This window comes from Neophocaena asiaeorientalis, unplaced genomic scaffold, assembly GCF_003031525.2.
Source record: "Neophocaena asiaeorientalis asiaeorientalis breed wild unplaced genomic scaffold, Neophocaena_asiaeorientalis_V1.1 scaffold543, whole genome shotgun sequence".
In the NCBI taxonomy this organism is placed as follows: domain Eukaryota; kingdom Metazoa; phylum Chordata; class Mammalia; order Artiodactyla; family Phocoenidae; genus Neophocaena; species Neophocaena asiaeorientalis.
The window spans coordinates 1,351,528-1,370,205 of NW_020173671.1; the positions used below are offsets into that span (position 1 = coordinate 1,351,528).

At 53.7% G+C, this 18,678-nt stretch overlaps 1 protein-coding gene across 1 annotated transcript in view; it reads left to right on the forward strand.

The window, feature by feature from the left end:
* Positions 1 to 18,678, forward strand: part of NTN1 (netrin 1) — a 179,249-nt gene that overhangs the window by 105,613 nt on the left and 54,958 nt on the right. The window contains exon 2 of the mRNA XM_024748374.1: positions 10,089 to 10,277. Within this exon, the coding sequence (XP_024604142.1) occupies positions 10,089 to 10,277 (189 nt within the window). The remainder of the gene's footprint in view (positions 1 to 10,088; positions 10,278 to 18,678) is intronic.

The window sequence follows — 18,678 nt, forward strand, 5'->3', positions numbered from 1 at the left end:
CCCCCGGCTCCCGCCCCAGGCCCTGCTCCAGAAGCCCAGGAGGGTCTGGCTGGGTGGGGACGACAGCTCCCAGCAGCTCTTTTGTCTGCTGTCTTGACAAAGGGGCCGGGACTTTCCCAAGCCCCACAGGTGTGAAGAGCTTGTTACCCTGGTGTTTGTTCAGCCCTATTAGTGGCCTGAAGGACTGTTGACAGAGGGTCCCTTTGTGTGCAGGCTCGGCTAAAGCTCTCTAAGCCCTTGACAAACACAGGCCACTTCTCTCCCGGGACTTTATCAGGAACCATCTAAAGCCTTCCTTGGCTGCTAGGAGCTCCAGCCTCCTGGACGGACACCGGGGACTGGGTTTTGAAAGCATTTCCCAGTTTTTCTTTCCTTTTCATTTTTCCTACCACCTTGATCTACCTCTTGTCCATTCTGTTTCTGATATCAGAGATAAAGCACAGGTCTGGAGTCAGAGATTTTGTTTTCAAGTTGGAGCTTAAAAAAAAAAAGTGTAGGGCTTCCCTGGTGGCGCAGTGGTTGGGAGTCCGCCTGCCGATGCTGGGGACGCGGGTTCGTGCCCCGGTCCGGGAGGATCCCGCGTGCTGCGGAGCGGCTGGGCCCGTGAGCCATGGCCGCTGAGCCTGCACGTCCGGAGCCTGTGCTCCGCAACGGGAGAGGCCACAACAGTGAGAGGCCCGCGTGTCACACACACACAAAAAAGTGTTGTGGCTTTGCAGGCCTTCTGTCTCCCAAGAGGAGGTGCCATCAAAGAGACTTCCATAGAGGTCGGTGGGCCCCTCCCTGTGAGAACTTGGCTTCAGGGGGGCTCTTGGCCACCCTCCAGGGAAGTTCCCTCTTGCTAACTACCCTCCTGGAAGTCTTTTCACCAAGGTCCCCCCATCAACCCACCACCCAACCCACATGCCCCGAAGTGGACCACCTTCTCCCTCAGAATGGTTTCCTCTGCCCAGTACCCTGGAGGTTCAGTCCTTCTGGGCCAGGTGGTCAGCACTCCTATCAGCTAGTCCCCTTCTGAGGCTGCTCCCCTGCTGAAGGCCCCCATCACCTCTACCTTGAACTTGTGGAAATCTGCAGGATGACCCCTCAGGGCTGTGGTTCCATCATGCCCCATCTCTGACCTGCCCGCCAGCTGAGAATGGTCTTACTGCCCTTCCTGCCACCCTGCCACCCGCCCCACTCAGTCCCACGCCTGTGGCTAGTTTGCAGCTGGAGCACACTCGTCCTGAACTCCTGAAAGCTTCCCTGCTGGCTAGAATCTGCCCCTTATCTCCAGGAGTTTTGGTGTCACGCAGCCATAGACTTTTAGGGCCAGGAAACAACTCAGAGATCATCAGACCCAATGTCCTCATTTTCCAATGAGAACACGGAAGCTCAGAAAGGCCAAGTGGGCTCACCTGGGTGAGCTGCAGAGCCAGGACTAGCGCTTAGGTTCCAGCTCTCCCAAATCAGGTCCAGTTCTCTTGCTTCTCGTCCTTGCAGCCTTGTGATGTTGTATCAGTCGTGTGCCATTTGAGTTTAATCATAACTACACTCGCGTGTGAGACTCCAGGTCCTTGCCCTCACACATCTTTTTTCTCCTCTGCACGTTCTGGACCAGTGGTCCTCAAAGTGTGGCCCTGGGACAGGCAGCGTCAGCGTCATCTGGGAACTTGTTAGCAGTGCAGGTGTTCAAACCCCACCTACAGCCTACTGAATCAGAAACCCGTGGGCCTGGGGCTCAGCTGTCTCTCTTTTGGCAGGCAATCTGGTGATTCTACGCACCCATGTTTGAGAACCATCCCATGTTGGGGTCTTGGGAGGGGATTGGTGGCTTGGATTGAAAACCAGAAGTGGAGAGAAGGAGGAGGCGGGCATAGTCTTGAAAGAGTGAAGTGCAGTGATATCAACCCTATACCGGCTGTGCTTCCCAGCTCAGGCTGGCACATCGAAGGAGCTCTGTTAATATTCGTTGAATGAAGAAATGAACAAGCAATCGTGCGAAGCGTGCAACGTCGGGGGGTATCATTGGTGGCCCCGTCTTATGCCTTGAGGTGTCACGTCTTCCCTCTCGTGTTCTCTCTGGGAATTCCCTGGAGTCCCATGGCGCATCCTCACCTCACCTGGGCACTGTCGCACCCAGCATGGACTTGTTGACTTTTCTTCTAGACAAGCGAGTTGTCCAGTTCTCCTGGCCATGTCTAGGTGGTGCATTCCAACCTGTTTCAGATTGAAGTTGACACTAGGCACTCCACAAATGATTGCAAGCCCTTGAGCCTTGGCTGGAACCAGATGGCTCCTGTGAGATGCTTCTAGTCTCTTAGAGGCCGTCCAGTCTCTCTGGCTCACCCCAGCTGGTCACCACTGTGTTATACGGGCAGCTGATGTCTCTGGTGACAACCTTTAAGCCCTATTTTCAGGGGAAAGGGGTAGTCCTTGGAGTGAAGTGACAGTGACAGCAGCATTAACCAGACTTTTTCATAATAGGTATCTCTGCGAGGGTGGGGACCACCTCTGTCCTGCCCACTGTTCTATTCCAACGCCTTGCCTGGTGCTTGGAACATAGTAGGCGCTCAGTAAATATCGGCTGAGTGAATAAGTAAACCCATGAGCTACCAGATTTGTCATTAGTGAAATGAAACCTATAGTCGGGGATTTGATTGTTTTGCAGATCTATCCACATGAGCGATCATTTCTCTTATGCCCAGCTCACCTGTAAGACACGAAAGGGTAGGGCCCCAGAAATGCTTGGGTGAGTCCTGCCTCAGCCCCTGTCCCAAAAGGAGCCCTCTGAGAGCCCAGTTCAGTGTCTGCAGGTGCTGGCGGGAGCCAGATGTGTGGGGAGCGGTGACATCTCAGCCTGGTCATCTCACTAGATGCTGAAACTGGGCTCAGAGAAGTCACCACTGGGGCGGAATACTTAACATTTATAAACAAGGGTCAAACAACTTCTAAATAAACAGTATATACCAAGTAGAGTAGCAAAATAATAAATAAAAGGAAATACAAACTGCCCCAAACTCTTAAAAATAACTCAAATATTTTTGTTATTCTGAACCAATCGTTTCAGAAGTCTCTTTTGAAACCAGACCTCTCCCCACTGCTCCATCATGTACGCCCCACCGTAAACTCTCCCCTTTACCTCCCCATGGGCTCTCTCTCCAAAGTGCCTTCCATTCCAACTGATTTCTTTTCAGTTTAGTGCCAATTCCACCATCCTTTGCTGCTGGCCTGTGGACCACCAGTGGCAGCGCCTGGATGCCTGTTAGAAATGCAGACTCCCAGGCCCCACCCTAGCCCTTCTGAATTAGAATCTGCATTGGAACAGGTTTCCTAGGGGTCCCGTCTGCATGCTGCAGTTGGAGCAAGGCCTGGTTCTGTGCTCTGGTCTGTGCTCTGGTTCTCTTCTCAGGCCCTACCTTGTCCACCTGGTCCCAGCAGAACGGCCTTCCAACCGTCAGTCCCTACAGCTCTGGGCACAGTTGGAAATTTCAGGTCTACTGTGTGGTTACCAGACGGCTGTCCATCTCCCTTCTGAGGCAGAAGCACCCTGAGGGCAAGCGTCTGTCTTGTCTGCCGCCATATCATACCCTGCAAGCACACACCAGAATCTGGTCCTTTCATTTATTTTTATTTATTTTTTTTGGCCGCCCTGCACGGCTTGGGGGTCCTTAGTTCCCCGACCAGGGATTGAACCCGCCTCCTCGGCAATGAAAGCGCAGAGTCTTAACCACTGGGCCGCCAGGGAGTTCCCAGAATCTGGCCCTTTTAAAGGCTTCAACTGGTGTTTGTTGAAGAAACAAATGTCTGTCGCTCCCTGGGCAGCATTTGAAGCTGCTGAGTTTGCTCTCAGAGGCAGCCAAGGGTGTAAAGCTTTGCCTACTCTGCGGAGGGGATTCATGATCTCTCTAACCCAGGCTTTCTCCAACGTGGCACTATTAACATTTGGGGCGGGGTAACTCGTATGGGCTGTTCTGTGCCTGGTAGGATGCTCGGCAGCATCCCTGGTCTCTGTCGCTGAGATGCTGGTAGCGCCTCCTTTGGCAGTTGTGGTAACCAAAGATGTCTGTAGAGATGTCTGCTGTCAGATGTCTGCTGGGGGACGGGCCTGCCTGTGGTTGAGAGCCGCTGCTCTAATCCCTCACCCAGAATGTTCTGAACATCCTGTGTGTGGTTGAGGAGGTCTTGTGGTCCTCACCCGGCAGCCACAGACCGAATTAGCAAAGGAATTGGTGAGAGAAGCGGCCCCTGTCCCCCACCCTGTAAGCTCCCGTCGTGTCCCCACCCGCCCCGGTGGCCTGGACTTGTGGCAATGCATCGCTGATCACGGTAGGTCTGAGAGCTGCGCTTACCCGGGCACTCGGGCAGCCCAGGGCTGGGGGCTGGTTTCTTGCCTACAAAGCCCCCAGGCCTGCAGATGGAGCAAACGTGGGCCAGTTATGTGGGGCGGTTCGGCTGCAGATATAGAAGTCCAAAGTTCCCTGCTGGGCGGCAGAACTAACCTGGGCGACCTTCTTGAAAGAAGTGGCCTAGAAGGCAGAGGAGAATGTTAGGATCGATCCTGTGTTCGGGGAGGGTGGGCAGGACCCTGCACCAAGCCCAGAGCTCTGAGGGGGCCCATTGCCCAAGGCCCGTCCTGTTCCAGAAGAGCCCCTGAGCCACATGAAGTTTAGGGGAGTCAGGACCCGAGTTGCTGAGAGACAGGGCCAGGATCCGGCTTAGCAACGCCTGCTGATTCTTTCTGGGCCTGGGAGAGCCCTGGCGGGATTTGGGGTTAGCTCATCAGGCCTTTCAGGAGAGGGCCAGCATCTGTGTCTGGTAAACTCATCAAACCAGTGGATGCGGATTCAGTCCCCATCGTGTACAGGGTCCCAGGAGGAGTCCAGGGCATCTTACTAACATGGCTTCTCCTCCTGCAGTCCGCTTGAGCAGACAGGAGCTAAATCAATGAGTTAAAGCAGCAGGACAAGTTTAAAGTAGTTCAAAGCAAAAAAAAAAAAAAAGTCACAGATGCCTCGAGACTGTGCCTTGGTGGAGGGTGTCATCCTGGCAGACCACACAATCCTCCATCTGTCCTACGTTTCTACCTATCTACCTACCTAATCTGTCCACCCACCCACCCGTTCATCCGTCCACCCATCCACCCATGCACTCACCCATTCATCTACCCATCATCCGTCTATCCTCCCACCCATCCATCATCCATTTATCCATCTACTCAGCCACCCACTCCCCCATCCACCTGTCCATCCATCCATCCATCCATCCATCTTCTCTCCTGCTTTTTTATTTTTGCACTCTCTCATTTGTATAATGAAAATATATCGAGGTCTGCTCTGGCCTGGAGGATATAAGGGCAGACACTGTCCCTGTCCTCCAGGAACCGACACGGCTGAGGGGAGCATCTGTCCCGTTTCATCTAAGAGCTGCTTCTGACAGTGCCCCTCCCTCCCCTCTGTGAGACTGGGAGTCCCCGTCTCCGTCACGGCCTGTGGCACAGGACCTGGCACGAAGCCGGAGCGCCTGCATGTGTGTTGCTTGAACTCCCTGGGGGTAGTGAGGGCGTTGGACAGTCCAGGTAGGTGGGAGAAGTTCGTAGACTCTCAAGGAATGGTGGTGACAGGCATATGTTAAAAGAAGACTTAAAGGATCTTTTGAGGGGAGAGGAAAGTCTCCTGGGCCCCTTTCCCTGCCAGGTTTCTGGTTGGGGGGATGGGGCGCTCGCTTCCTTCTCTCCTGACCCACGTTTTGCCCCTGGGTCTGCAATGCAGCCACACGTGATGTGTCCTTGGTGATCCCCACGTGACAGCTGAAGGGGAGGGCACAGAGCTTGGGGGCCAGGCCAGATCAGCTCCCTCTGGGTCGCTGGGAGACCCCTGGACAGGACGCAGCACCTCGAGGGGCTCCTTATAAGCTGTGCTGCCCTCTGCCCTCCCTTCTCTCCCGGGTTGACCTCTTCGTTCTCACAAAGCTGCCCTTTCCTTCCCGCCTTGAAATCTGATAATGAAACTAATACCCAATATTTTTGCCTCCAAGAGAGGCAGGAGATAAACAGGAAGGCGTGAGGGATTAAGGTGTCTTTCCAAGGAAGGGGCAGGGGACAGGCTGGGAGCTGGGCGACACCCTGTGTGGAGCCAGGGGATCCAGATGTGAGCTGCTTTGCCTGATGCATTTTTCCATTTGTGCAGAGAAAATAAAACAAAGAGAAAAGAAAACAAGCCGTAAAATACTTTGCAGAAGGCTGAGCGTGGGCTATTGCCACTGATGTCCCCTGACAGCTCCAAGAAGAGGGGGACAGGGCGGGGGCGGGGGCAGCCCTGTCTTTTGATGTTCGGCCTCTGAGCTTTCTTTTGTGTGACCAGTTGTTTGGGAAGAGCTTTTGCTGGTGTAAGGTGCATATGGAGGAGAGATACCAACCAGAGGTTCCCCCTGGGGTGGGGGAGGGGGGGTGCTGAGCTCCAAGGAGGGAATGGGGAACAGCTGGACTGACTTTACAGATGTGGATGTAGGCTTAGCATCTGCCTCCGAGAAGGGTCAGAAGATGCAGCTACTGAGGCCTTTCCTGTACCCGAAAGGCCTGAGGAAGTGACGCCCCGGTGATTCTTCCAGATCCCTGCGACTTCGGTCCTAGTAGGAGAGATCCAGATTCTAAGCTGTAGTCTAGGGCCAGCTGTTCCTTCCACTGATGTGGGTCCTTTCCTCTGGGGCAGTGGGCCAGGAGCCAGGAGACCTGTGTTCTTGTCCCGGACCCCTGTTTACTGGCTCGGTGGTCCTAGGTCGCTTAATCCCTCTGAGCAGCCCCCTCTCACCCTAGTCTGGCTGAGTGATTCCACAGTGACAGTGAACTTGCATCTTTCCCCGTGCTGGTGGGCAGGGCGTAGCTGAACTTTCTTTGCACCTGACTGAACTCAGCCCCTAGGGCTGGAGGTGATGAGGGGATACTTGTAAGGCTCTTGGGGGTCATTCTCTGGCTTAATTTGGCTCCTGGATGCTTCTTCCAGACTTCAGGCATCAGCTGAGATCTTTTCTCTTGTATCACACACAGCATCTCCTCCGGAGCCCTCATCCATCTCTGCTTGTAAACTGTGTGTGATTTGGAGGGTGATTCTAGGAAGAATATTTAAAGAAGCTTATCATAACAGAGAGAAAAATTCACAAAAGTAATATGTGAATAAGAAACGGGTAGAAATATTTGCAGCTCGGATATAAACAAGACAAATGGTTTTTAATCCATCGTCTATAAGAGCACGAGACATCGTAAGAAAAGAACCCACCTTTTTTGCAATTTGGGCAAATGGCATGAACAGGCAATGCATACACACACAAAAAGAAATATAAATAGAAAAACAAACACACGGAGAAATGTCCAGTCTCACTGGTAATCAAAGACATGCCACGCAAATTAAAATTGTGTGTGTGTGTTTTCCAGGTGAATGGGCAAAGGCTAAAAAAAAAAAAAGAATGCTGATACCAAACGCATATTGTTATTCTCTTCTAGGGTGTGGAGAAATAGGAACTCTCATATCTTGCTGGTGGGAGAGTAAACTAGGATAGCGTTTCTTGAGGGCAATTGAGATCCCGAGTTGAGAACACCAAAATTTAACCTGGCGATTCTGCCCTGAGAAACTTACCGTACGACAGTCATCAGAGCAGAGTACAGATGTGCATGTTCAAAGGTGGTTACCACTGTGTTGTTTGTAATAGGGAAAAACTGGAAATAACTACCCAACCTGGGAAGACGGTGCTTTTAACTGCATCAGCTTGTGATTCCAAGGAGCCCATTTTGTGTATACATACAGTGGAGGACTTTCAAAACTATGAAGGACATTATCTGACATAAAAAAAAATGTTCATCATTATGAGAAGATTGGCTTGGAAGCGAGAGGTACAAGTATGATCCACGTGTGTAGGAAAGAATTAAATGGCTCCGCAGCTGAGCAAATGTTAATTAAAGCCTGCAAGGAGAGACCCAGTATTAACAGCAGTTGGTGGAGATTTGAGTGTGGTGTTTTTTTGTTTTTTTTTTTTACTTTTCTGCTTTTGTTTTTCAAGTGTCTGGTATTAAGCGTGTGTTTCTTTAACAATTACATAAAATGCGATTTAAAACAAGCTTAGCACAAAAGCAAGGGCAAATCGTGTAGTAGAGTGAGCGAGATTAGGCCAGATTTAAGCTGGAGGCATCCTGGAGTCAGAAGCCTAAAGGGGAAGCAGGGAACAGTGTCACAGGGTGATATGAAGAGGGCTGTGTAGGGGCTGTGTTGGATCCCTAGGGAGCTCAGACCCCCCTGAGTGCAAGCCAGGCTGGCCAGAGGCGAAGATGGGCCTGGACGTGACATTGAAACCAAGACACGGAGGTTGAGAAGGATGCAGGCAGATGAGGAAGGGGCTTGAGAGCAGAGGGTCCAAGAAGGCAAGGAACAGCAAATGCAAAGCCACAGAGCGGACAGGTGAGGGGTCCTCACACGTGGCATGCTCCAGAAACTGACAAAGTTTGATACAGCTTGAAGCATAAGAGGAGAAAGGGGAGTGATCAGAACGACGGCAGAGGGGCGGGGGGAGAAGCAGGACCCGTTTATTCAGAGCCCTGGAGGCCGTGTTAAATGATTTAGATTTTATTCAGTGGGGAGCCACTGAAAGATTTTAGACAGGTGCTGGACATCTTCAGATAGGTGCTTAGAACTCCTGCTCCGCTTACGGCGTCAGGAGCTTGGAGGGCTCAGCTCAGGTGACAGAGGGGCCAAGGCCTGATGGATGGAGAGCAGTGAATGGGTCTGGGGAAGGCGCCTTAGGGTCCACATAGAGTCCCCAAAGCAGAAGCCGGCAATGTGGATTTGGGAGACAGGAGCACAGAGGTGGGCACTGCCGTGAGGGGTGGATGAGGCAGACTGGGGACAGCGTCAGAGTAGAGGGAAAAGGGTGCTGAGTCCAGAGGAGCATGTGGGGAACAGGCAGAGGGAAGCAGGATTAGTCAGGAGGAGGGCCGGGGGGAGGATGCTAAGGGCCTGTCCAGAGGACCCAGCAGCCAGGAGCGTGGGCCACCACGCCGTGGGAAGTCATGCAAGTTGATGGTGGGAGGGGAGACGGTGCAGTGGGCCCCGAGCCCTCAGTGGCAGGAGGAGGCGTGGGAAAAGGGGACTCCAGCCCAGTGGCTGGAGCTCAGGGAAGTGGGGAGCGTGCGTGGGTAGAGGCGCTGCTCAGAAGCAGTGCAAGTGTCTGCTCCGGCTGCGGTGATAAGTTGGCAGCCTCCGGGGTGCTTAACCAACACACGTTTATTTCTCATAATTCGGAGGCTGGAGTCAAGAGCAAAGTGTGGGGTTGGTTTCTCCTGAGGCCTCTCTCCTTGACTTGCACCCCTGCCAGCTCTCTTTTACAAAAAGAGGACGCCAGTCAGATGGCACCGGGGCCCACCCTTATGTCCTTTGTTTGTTTGTTTGTTTTGCGGTACGCGGGCCTCTCACTGTTGCGGCCTCTCCTGTTACGGAGCACAGGCTCCGGACGCACAGGCTCAGCGGCCATGGGTCATGGGCCCAGCCGCTCTGCGGCATGTGGGATCTTCCCGGACCGGGGCACGAACCAGCGTCCCCTGCATCGGCAGGCGGACTCCCAACCACTGCGCCACCAGGGAAGCCCTTATGTCCTTATTTTAATGTAATCATCTCCTTAAAGACCCCATTTCCAAGATAGGTCCTCTACCAAGATGTCTCCCAATACAGCCCCGTTCCAAGGTTCTGGGGTTCGGGCTTCAGCACATGAATGGGTTGGGGGGAGACACAGTTCAGCCCACAGCAAGCAGGATTTGGGCACAAGGAGGATGCCAGCCGCATCCCCCAGCTCTGACTCGTGTGATGGGTGTGTGGGCCGGGGGGAGTGGGGATCCTTTGAAGGAAATGAACCCTCTCCACTGGAGAGGGAAGCAGCCGGCTGGCGACGGTTCAGGTACTGCCAGGTGGTCAATACCCGCTGATGAATGCAAACAGGGGAGCCAAGGGAAAAAGCTCCCGGAAGAAAGGCTGTCTCAGGGTCGGCATTGGAGGAGGGGCGGCTGGGGGGACGGGGTCTACGGCGCCCCTCCTGACTCCGCTCCTGACCCGGGTCCCTGTCTCCCGTAGCCTGTAACTGCAACCTTCACGCCCGGCGCTGCCGCTTCAACATGGAGCTTTACAAGCTGTCGGGGCGCAAGAGCGGAGGCGTCTGCCTCAACTGTCGCCACAACACGGCCGGCCGCCACTGCCACTACTGCAAGGAGGGCTACTACCGCGACCTGGGCAAGCCCATCACCCACCGCAAGGCCTGCAAAGGTAGGCGGGGAGGGCCTGGGCCGCCCCTCCCTCCCCCCCCAACCCTTCTCCTCCGGTGTTTCTTTTTTCTAGTCCCCACGCTGAGATCATCTCACGCACGCACGCACGCCTCCCAGGTATCTGGAGGTGTAAGTCGGAACAAAGGGGCAGTGGAGAAACGGCTCCGGGAGAAGAAAGGAGGTGGGGTCCCCGCGAGGGTGCAGGGCTCCCGGGCCCCGCCCCGCCCCCTCCGTCGGCACAGGTGTGCCGCATACCACAGGGCGGGGGGTCATGTTCAACGGGCTTACGGTCGGGCACAAAGGACTCTCTTTCACCAAAACCAAGCAGATGCATTTCTTTGGATGTGTGCGCACCGCTCCCCCCGCCTCCAGCCCCCAACACTCACACAGATGCGCACCTTCACTGTGATGTCGGCAACTGGGGGGCTGGGGGGGGCGGGGCTCAGAAGGAACATTTAATCCACCTGCAAATAGTTTCACTTCTCAGGACAAAAAATTAAAGGGAGATGGGGGACTCTATTTTTTGTTCACTGAAGCAAGCAGTAATGTTTTAACTTTTTGCTGTTTGTTTTCTCCCACTAACAAAAATGAAGTGACGGTCAGATGACTCAGAGGAATTGATAAAAATGTCAGGGAGTTTACTGACATTGGGGGAGGGGAGAAGTGCTCCCCCCCACCCCCATTTGCTTTTGGGAATTCCAGGAACCAGGACTCTCCGGGTCCGTGAGGCCTAGCCCCACGGCTTCCTGTGAGCATGGCTTTCTGAGAACACATTTATCTTCTAGGGCTCTTGGGCCAGCAGCCAGCATGGCTGGGGTCCTCACATGGGTCTGTAAAGACCCTGACACCGGAGAGACACAAGCCATGGGAGACTTATGCCCAGAACATGACCTGCAGCAGAGAAACCCTCCTATGGCCACTGCTTAGCCTTGGATGAAGCCAAAGTACCGTCCTCTTAACAGGAAATCCACCAGATGTCGGGCACTTGTGTGCAGGACCGATTACATAATTCGTGGGCCCCGGTGCAAAATGAAAATACGGGGCTTCTTGTTCAGGAATTGCTAAGAATTTCAAAATGGCAAGCAGAGTTTCAACCAAGCGCGTGCCCTTCTGAGTGTGGGGCCCACGAGCCGGCCCTGCTTGTGCAGGGCGCTGGTCTCCAAAAAACAGGTTCCCAGTCTGTCTCCTCCTAGAGAAATCCCTTGGATTCCAAATGAGCAGAGATGAATAGGATGGCTTCCAACACACAAGCAAGCTCTCCTTCCAGATCCGTGGGCTTAAGGCTGCCTCTGGTGGTTGCCGAGAGAAATTTAAGCGTAAAGGTAGCTGGGCTGTTTCCACATTAAAGAACAACTGATCAGGTGAGAATCCCCCAGGAGACTTCGAGCAGGGACTGAGAAAGTGACCTGGGCAAAGGGAATCCAAGAAACGTCTACGGTGGCAGGAAGGCAGGGGCACCATGGAAGGAGGGCTTTGGGTTTTCAGAGAACGTAGTTGGAAGGTAGCCAACGCCTTGTGCCCAAGTTGTTTGTTGTCTCTCTTCTACTGAAGAAATTGAAGTCAGGGTCTTGTAAACAACTGGTTGCACAAAGATTTCGTGGGGATTTGGCCAAGAAAATTTAATCAACAGGGGCCAGTCGGGTGGGCAGCCCTGTGCCCGCAGATGAGAAGGTCTGGGCTGTGTCTGGAAAGGCAGTGGTCACTTCCTGCCATACCAGTTTCTTCTGTCAGAGCAGGAAAGGCATGTCCCCTGGAGAGTCAGGAAGGAGCAGGGCCTTGGTCACCTTGCCATCTGCCTGCTCTCCCTTTCCTCTGTTGCCGTGCGGAGGGATGAGAGCCGTGTGTGGCCCTTCACTGCTGGGAGCCAGCCGTCAGGAGGCCACGGGGTCCTGGGAACCTGCAGGTCATCCTGCAGGGCTCTGCCACTCTAGTTAAATGGTGTGGAGCTGCCGGCTTCCTTTGCTGGTTTCCAGGAGGGACAGATGCAGGCAGATGAGGGTGTGGTCCTGTCTCATTTCAAATGCTTTGGCCAGCCTCGGTGGCTGGGTCCTTTCTCCCAGCCCTGGACAGCAACTGCTTTGGTGGTAACGCTGGGAGAAGAACCCATGGAAGAGGAGAAAATGTGAGGATGGAATCTGCTCAGAAGGGCACTTACTTATCCTTCTGGGGAAATGTGGCAGGAATGGGTGGGACTCTCAGTGCCTACTGATTGGTGAGGAAAGACAGTGCTTCAAAGATTCTGCCTCCTGATTGGTGAGGCAGAGCATTGCCTGAAGGGCCCTGCTTTGTGATTGGTGAGAACATACAATGCCTGAAAGATCTGCTCTCTGATTGGTGAGAAGAAGAATGTGACCTGAAAGGTCTTGCCATTTCATTGGCGAGGGGAGTCATCTGTTGAAAGTTCCAGATCTTTCCCCTCAGCTCTTTTTTTCCTGGTGTCACCCCCTTAGGGGATGTGGGAACTTTGAATCCACAGTTCCCCCACCAAAGAAAGACCCTGAGATCTTGGTGGGAACCAGCTGTAGGAGTTCAGATGCCGGCAGGGGGATGTGTACCCTTGAGATCTTCAGACAGGTGTCTCTCCATCACTCCGCCCCCGAGGAGTCCACTGTCTTGTCTTCCCAGGGCCGGATGGTTTAAGGAAATGGCTCCCTTAGTGGAAGCATTTGGTCCCAGCATGGTTTGCTCTCAGGGGCTTCCAAAATCATGGAGATGTGGAGTCACCCCCAGCCCTGGCCCCATTGTAGCTCTCGGGTGAAGGCTGCACTTCTTTGCTCTGTTTCAGATGCATTTCATGGGGGAAATGGGACAAACCAGCAGTGCCTCTTGACTCAAGTTGGCCGTTGACCTGAGGGTGCTTGGGAATGGCTATTGGGGCCCCTTTACCCCCACCCCCCACCCGACTTCCTAGGGTCTGGGAGGAGCCCCGGGCAGGGGCTGAGGCCACCCATACACTGCTGGTGATTGGCTGACTCCCGACCTTGTTCAGTTGAGAGCAGGGTGGACCCAGACAAGGACAGCTTGGAGCAAGGGTATTCCATCCCAAACGTCATTCTGCCGTTCCCCCATTTGGGAAGTTGCATAGCAACAAATTTGCGGGGTACTTTCTCCCCTCGCCTAGCTTACCAGACTGGGGCTGGCAGGGCCGGTGCACACAAAGGGCTGTAACCCACATGCCCAGGGAGCAGGCAGCTGCCCTCTCCGCTATTCAGCGCGATTTCACAGCACTGGGAAGGCCTTATTATGGCGTGGGCTGTTGTCCTATACAAAGTCAGGCGAGATGAATTTCTCCCCTTTCTCTGCGGAAGGGTGTGTGAATGATACTCGTTCTGGAATCTGTCAAAAGATAGGCGGTTTTGTTTACCATTTGTCTTCTTTATGGACTTGGGGGCCCTTTCTCTTTAGAGCCGGCCAAGAAGACGCTACCATTTAACCATTTCAGCCATGCCTCCCTTTAAACGCTATTAATTTATCATCTCCCCAAACCATCTGTGATGGATAAAGACATTCCAGGAGGCTCCCGTGAACCGAATTGTGATGAGAATGAAGAATTACCCACCGCATCTAGCGCCCCCGCTCAGAGCGGCCTGCTTCGTTTCCTCGTTGACCTGCCCCCTTCAAGTCCACGGTCACCATGGCTGATCGCAGGCTGCTAAGAAGGTGCCCGAGTCCTCAGAAGATGCGGGTAGCAGTGGGCAGAAGCCTGAGATGGTCCACACCAGCTTTGCCAGGGCTTGCTTGCCGCTCCCATCCACCCCTGTTTCTTCCAGCAGCTCTGCCAAGGGCTGGGGAGGAATCGATCATTTTGGGCCACGCCCTGGCCTCCCCAGCCACTCTGATGTGTAGCCAAGGCTGAGAACCAGGGCGGTGGGAGAAAAAGAAATGAGTAGAGTGACCTGCTCTTGTGTTGAGAAAGGGGATATTCACAGGTGACCTAGGATTTATTCTTTAGAGGGGAGAGCCTTATGTTTTAATGGCTCTCTTGATGAAAACCGGGCAGAGGGGGGGTGTGTGTGTTTAAATTTAAATTTAAATTGAAAATTTAAATCTTGCTGGTACGGCTGGGAGCTTAGTTATACAGTCTGATGCTCCAGTGTCCAGATGAAGGCTGGGATTGGACAGTCATTACTGCTTCATTGTGTGTGTGTGTGTGTGTGTGTGTGTGTGTGTATACATGTGTGTATGTCTAGATCTGGTGGTCTGAGGATTTAGTCACTGCACAGCTAGGAACCTGGGACCTCCACCCCTTCCTGACTCTAAGCTAGTGTCCATGCAGCGGACAAAAGCCTCAGAGATGCCCTTTCGATGTGTGGGCTCCTCGTCACATTTCCTTTTCCTAGCATCATCTTGGGAGGTACAGGGAAAAGCCTTGGTCATCTTGGCAGGAAGGTTCTCAGTGGCTGGAGCGGCTCCCAGCTTAGAGGGCAGGGACCACAAAGCCAGCACCCACGGCGAGAGAGACAGTCAGAGGAGAGGAAATCCTCATGGAAGGGCTCAGCTCCAGCTGTGGCCTGTGTTGGTGCAGCCTTCCTTGTTCCCTGGGAACGTGGGGGTCAGAATCCTGATCTCCAGATTTGCTCCAGGCTCAAAGCCCGGAGAGTATCACGCAAGTCATGGGACCTCCCTGGACCTCGGTCTCCTCATCTATGATACCATATTCAGATTTACGGTCTCTGAGCCCCATACAGCTTTGACATTCCACATAACACATCCTCTTTTTTTAAAAAAAAATCATACATTAAAAAAAAATTATGGGTCCCTGATCCAATAGGACAATGTCTTGTGTAAGTGAAGTTTGTGACCCGGGAACTTGGAAAAGCTGGCAGAGCCAGGAAATCGGGTGGAGGTGGTTTTCTCCTAAGGTCTTTACAAATGAAGAGAGTCTCCCATCTTGTGACTTGGCCCTTGCGGTGCCCTGCTCTGAAGTGGGGTCTTTCAGGCCCAGCCCTCCGTCTCATTCCCCTGGGCCTACTTGGCCAGTTTCTTCACCTCCCTGGGTGTCAGTCTCCTTGTGTCTGAAGCTTGCTCTCATCCTGATGTTACGTGAACTCACCTAGAGGATGCCCGGGGTCCCCGGTCCGAACAGAAAAGCCTCCTGATGTTTGCAGGCCCCCAGTTAACAGGGGCATTTTTACTTGGGAAATACCTTCTGCTACTGAAAGAGCAGCAGGTTACCCCAGCCACGGGCTAGGGATGAAGAGCTTTTAAAAGCATGGAACTTGGAGTTATTGAGACCAGGGTTCAGATTCCACCTCAAGGCAAGGTATTTAGTCTTCGGTGCCTCAGTTTTCCCATCTGAAAATGGGGATAATAATAGTCCCTCCTCCCTCTTAGGGTTATGGTGTCGATTAAATGAGATGATGCAGAGGAGGTCCCCAGCACATGGCGTGCACGCCATACTGGTGAGCTGTTATGATTATTAGTACAAGAGGAGAAAAAGAGAGTAACCAGAGCCCCTGCCATTGCCAGCGTGCACGCCGAGTGGATGGAGACCATCCCTTTGGCTCCCCGTGGCCTTAGTTCTTTCGGTGAGTGTGGTGCATGGGACAGCCGGCCCCTCTCCCCTGAGAGTCTCAGCCCTGGGACACGTGCACTTGAAGACCGATTCCCACCAGACCGGGCAGGGCCCCAGGCATTTGCCCTAACGCCGTTGCACACCCTTGATAAAGGATTTACACGCTTTGGGAGCAAAACTGGCAAACGACTGGAACGGCAGAGATGGGTGTCCGGCAGCCAGCAGGCGGAGGCCCTGAGCGGAGAAGGTGGGGAAGGGCTGTGTGCATCCGGACGCGGTTCTGAAGGTGCTGCTAAGAAAGACCTGCAGCATCTGAGGGGCTCCCGATGGGTCTGGGGCTGAAAGGTGGATGCGAGGCCCGAACTGGTCCTCACTGTTGGTCATCAGGTGCTCCAGCACCTCCCCCACCGCATTGTCCAGCCCCTGCCCGCCTACCTGAGCCTGTGCATGCAGACCACACACACACACACACACACACACACACACACACACACACACACGGAACGACCTGTAGGACCTGTGCCTTTCGCCTCAGCTGTAAATCAGGTGCAGGAAGACTATAGTTAACTACATCACGGAGGGTCGTAATCCAGTTCGGGATGATGGGGCTCCCCCTTTCCAGTTCCTGCCGTCTGCACCTTGATCTGAAAGAGAGGTCGTGCAGCTTGAAATGTTTCTTCTTTTGTGCCTCGTTAGCAACTGCTGGGAGAAAGAAAAGCAGAGCCTCGGAGGAGGCGGACCCAGACAGCTGAGATGAAGCTTGTGGATTAATCTGTGGATTTAAATTATCCTCGCCCCCTCATTAGCGCGGAGAATTTAGGAGTGGGGAGTGACCTCGGTTGTGAGGGGAAGGTCTTTGCTTTGTGCCCCTCCTACTTTCCTCCAGAGTCACAGAGTCCGTGAAACGGCCTCTTCCCCACGGAGAGGGCGGCACATTGGCTCTGAGCGTGTGCGTTGATTCAGCCCATGTTCATGGATCGCCTGCTCCACGTGGAACTGGGGGTACGGTGGTGACCAGGACAGACACATACCCCTGGAGCTTGTGTTCTGGAGGGAGGTTGACGATAGAGAAGAAAAAGTAAGCAGAGGATGATTACAGACTGTGGTGAGGTACATGGAGGAAATAAATAAGGTGGAAGGAGAGAGAGTAACTGGCGGCAGGGGAGGGGAGGGGGAAGCTGCTCTACAGGGCACCCCGGGAGGACCTCTGGGGATGGGATGGACTTTGAGATGAGACCTGGGGTGTGAGGAGCAAACAGCCAGGGGGGCACTGAGGGAGGAGCAGTACCATTGCCTGGAAGCAGGTGAGGGTTGGAGGGCTCTCTGTCAGAAGGGAGGCGACGAGGGCAGAGAGGAGGGGGCCCGTTCCAAGAGCAGTGGGTGCCACTGGGGGGCTGAGGATCAAGTGACTGGAGTGATGCGTCTGGCTTACCTTGTAAGAAGCTCCTGCTGTGAGACATGCCGCAGATGGGAGAAAACATTTGTGCATCGCATATCCGACCAAGGACTTGAATGCAGGCTGTGTAGAGGACTCTCAGAACTCCACGATAAGACAACCAACCACTGAGCTAGAAAGGGGCAGAATACTTGAACAGCTACTTAGCAAAGATCCAGGGATGGCAAATAAATACCCAGACCATCATCTGTCTGCATTAGGGAAATGCAGATTAAAACCACAGCGAGATGCCACTACCCGCCTATTAGAATGTTGAAAATAAAAAGACCTGACAGTCCCAAGCACTGGCGCGGGTGTGTAGCAACCGGAACTCTCGCACACGGCTGGGGAATTCAGAATGGCACAGCTGCTCCGGAAAACATTTGTCAGTGTCTTACAAAGTTAAGCATAGACCTGCCGTAATACTCAGCAATGCCTCCCCTAGGCATTTATCCCAGACAAACGAAATCTGTGTTCACACCAAAACCTGCACATGGATGTTGATAACAGCGTTATTCGCAACTGCCAAAAACTGGAAACAACCCAACTATGCTTCAGTGCGTGAATGGACAGCCAGTGGTGCACCCGTACCGTGAAATCCGACGCAGCAATGCAAGTAAACGTGCTGTTGACTGACACAGCAACATGGACGCATCTCAAATTCGTTGGGCGTAAAGGAGGCCAATCTCAAAAGATTACCTACTGTGTGACCTCACCGAACATGCGGTACCTCCATATATTTTACATAGGGTACATCCCGGAATAAGATGGTCTGAAAAGCTGTAGGGATCGAGAATAGATCCTGGGCTGCCAGGAGTGGGGACGGGGGCCTCACTGCAAAGGAGGGGCACGGGGGATGCTTGGGAGACTTGGGCTGTTCTGTGTCCTGAGTGTGGTAGTGACTACAGGACCCTGTGCGTGTGATAAAGCCCGTAGGACTGGACGCCACAGAAAGCGAACTTGACCGTGTGTGAATGAAATGATGATGATGATGATGGCGATGACGAGCTGCTTCCGTAGGGCCCTGTGATGCTGACTTTGGACCTCCTGGTCCCCTGTCTCCCATTCCTCATGGCTCTGAGCTCACAAAGGGACCAGTCCCCCTGGGGTCAGCATTCACTCCTTCTCCCTGCCCCGCCCCCAGCCCGCCTCTCCGAGCCCCACCCACTGTCTGCACCTTACCCGAGTCCCTTCCCTTCGGGAGTCCCCAGCCATCTCGGCCAGCCTCCACGTTGCTCTTCTCGGGGTCCATCCTCTTTACCCTACTGGGGAGCGGAGAACACCCCTTAGTGCCTGACATGTGTCCTTCCCCCAAGCGCCACCTCTGGGGGGTCCCACCAGGCTTCCCCAAAGAGGCCCAGCACACATGCAAGAGACATGGGAAGCCTTTGGATCTGGACTTGATTTTCTCTGAAGATTCTGGCCCTTTCTGTCTTCACGCACAAACCCTCA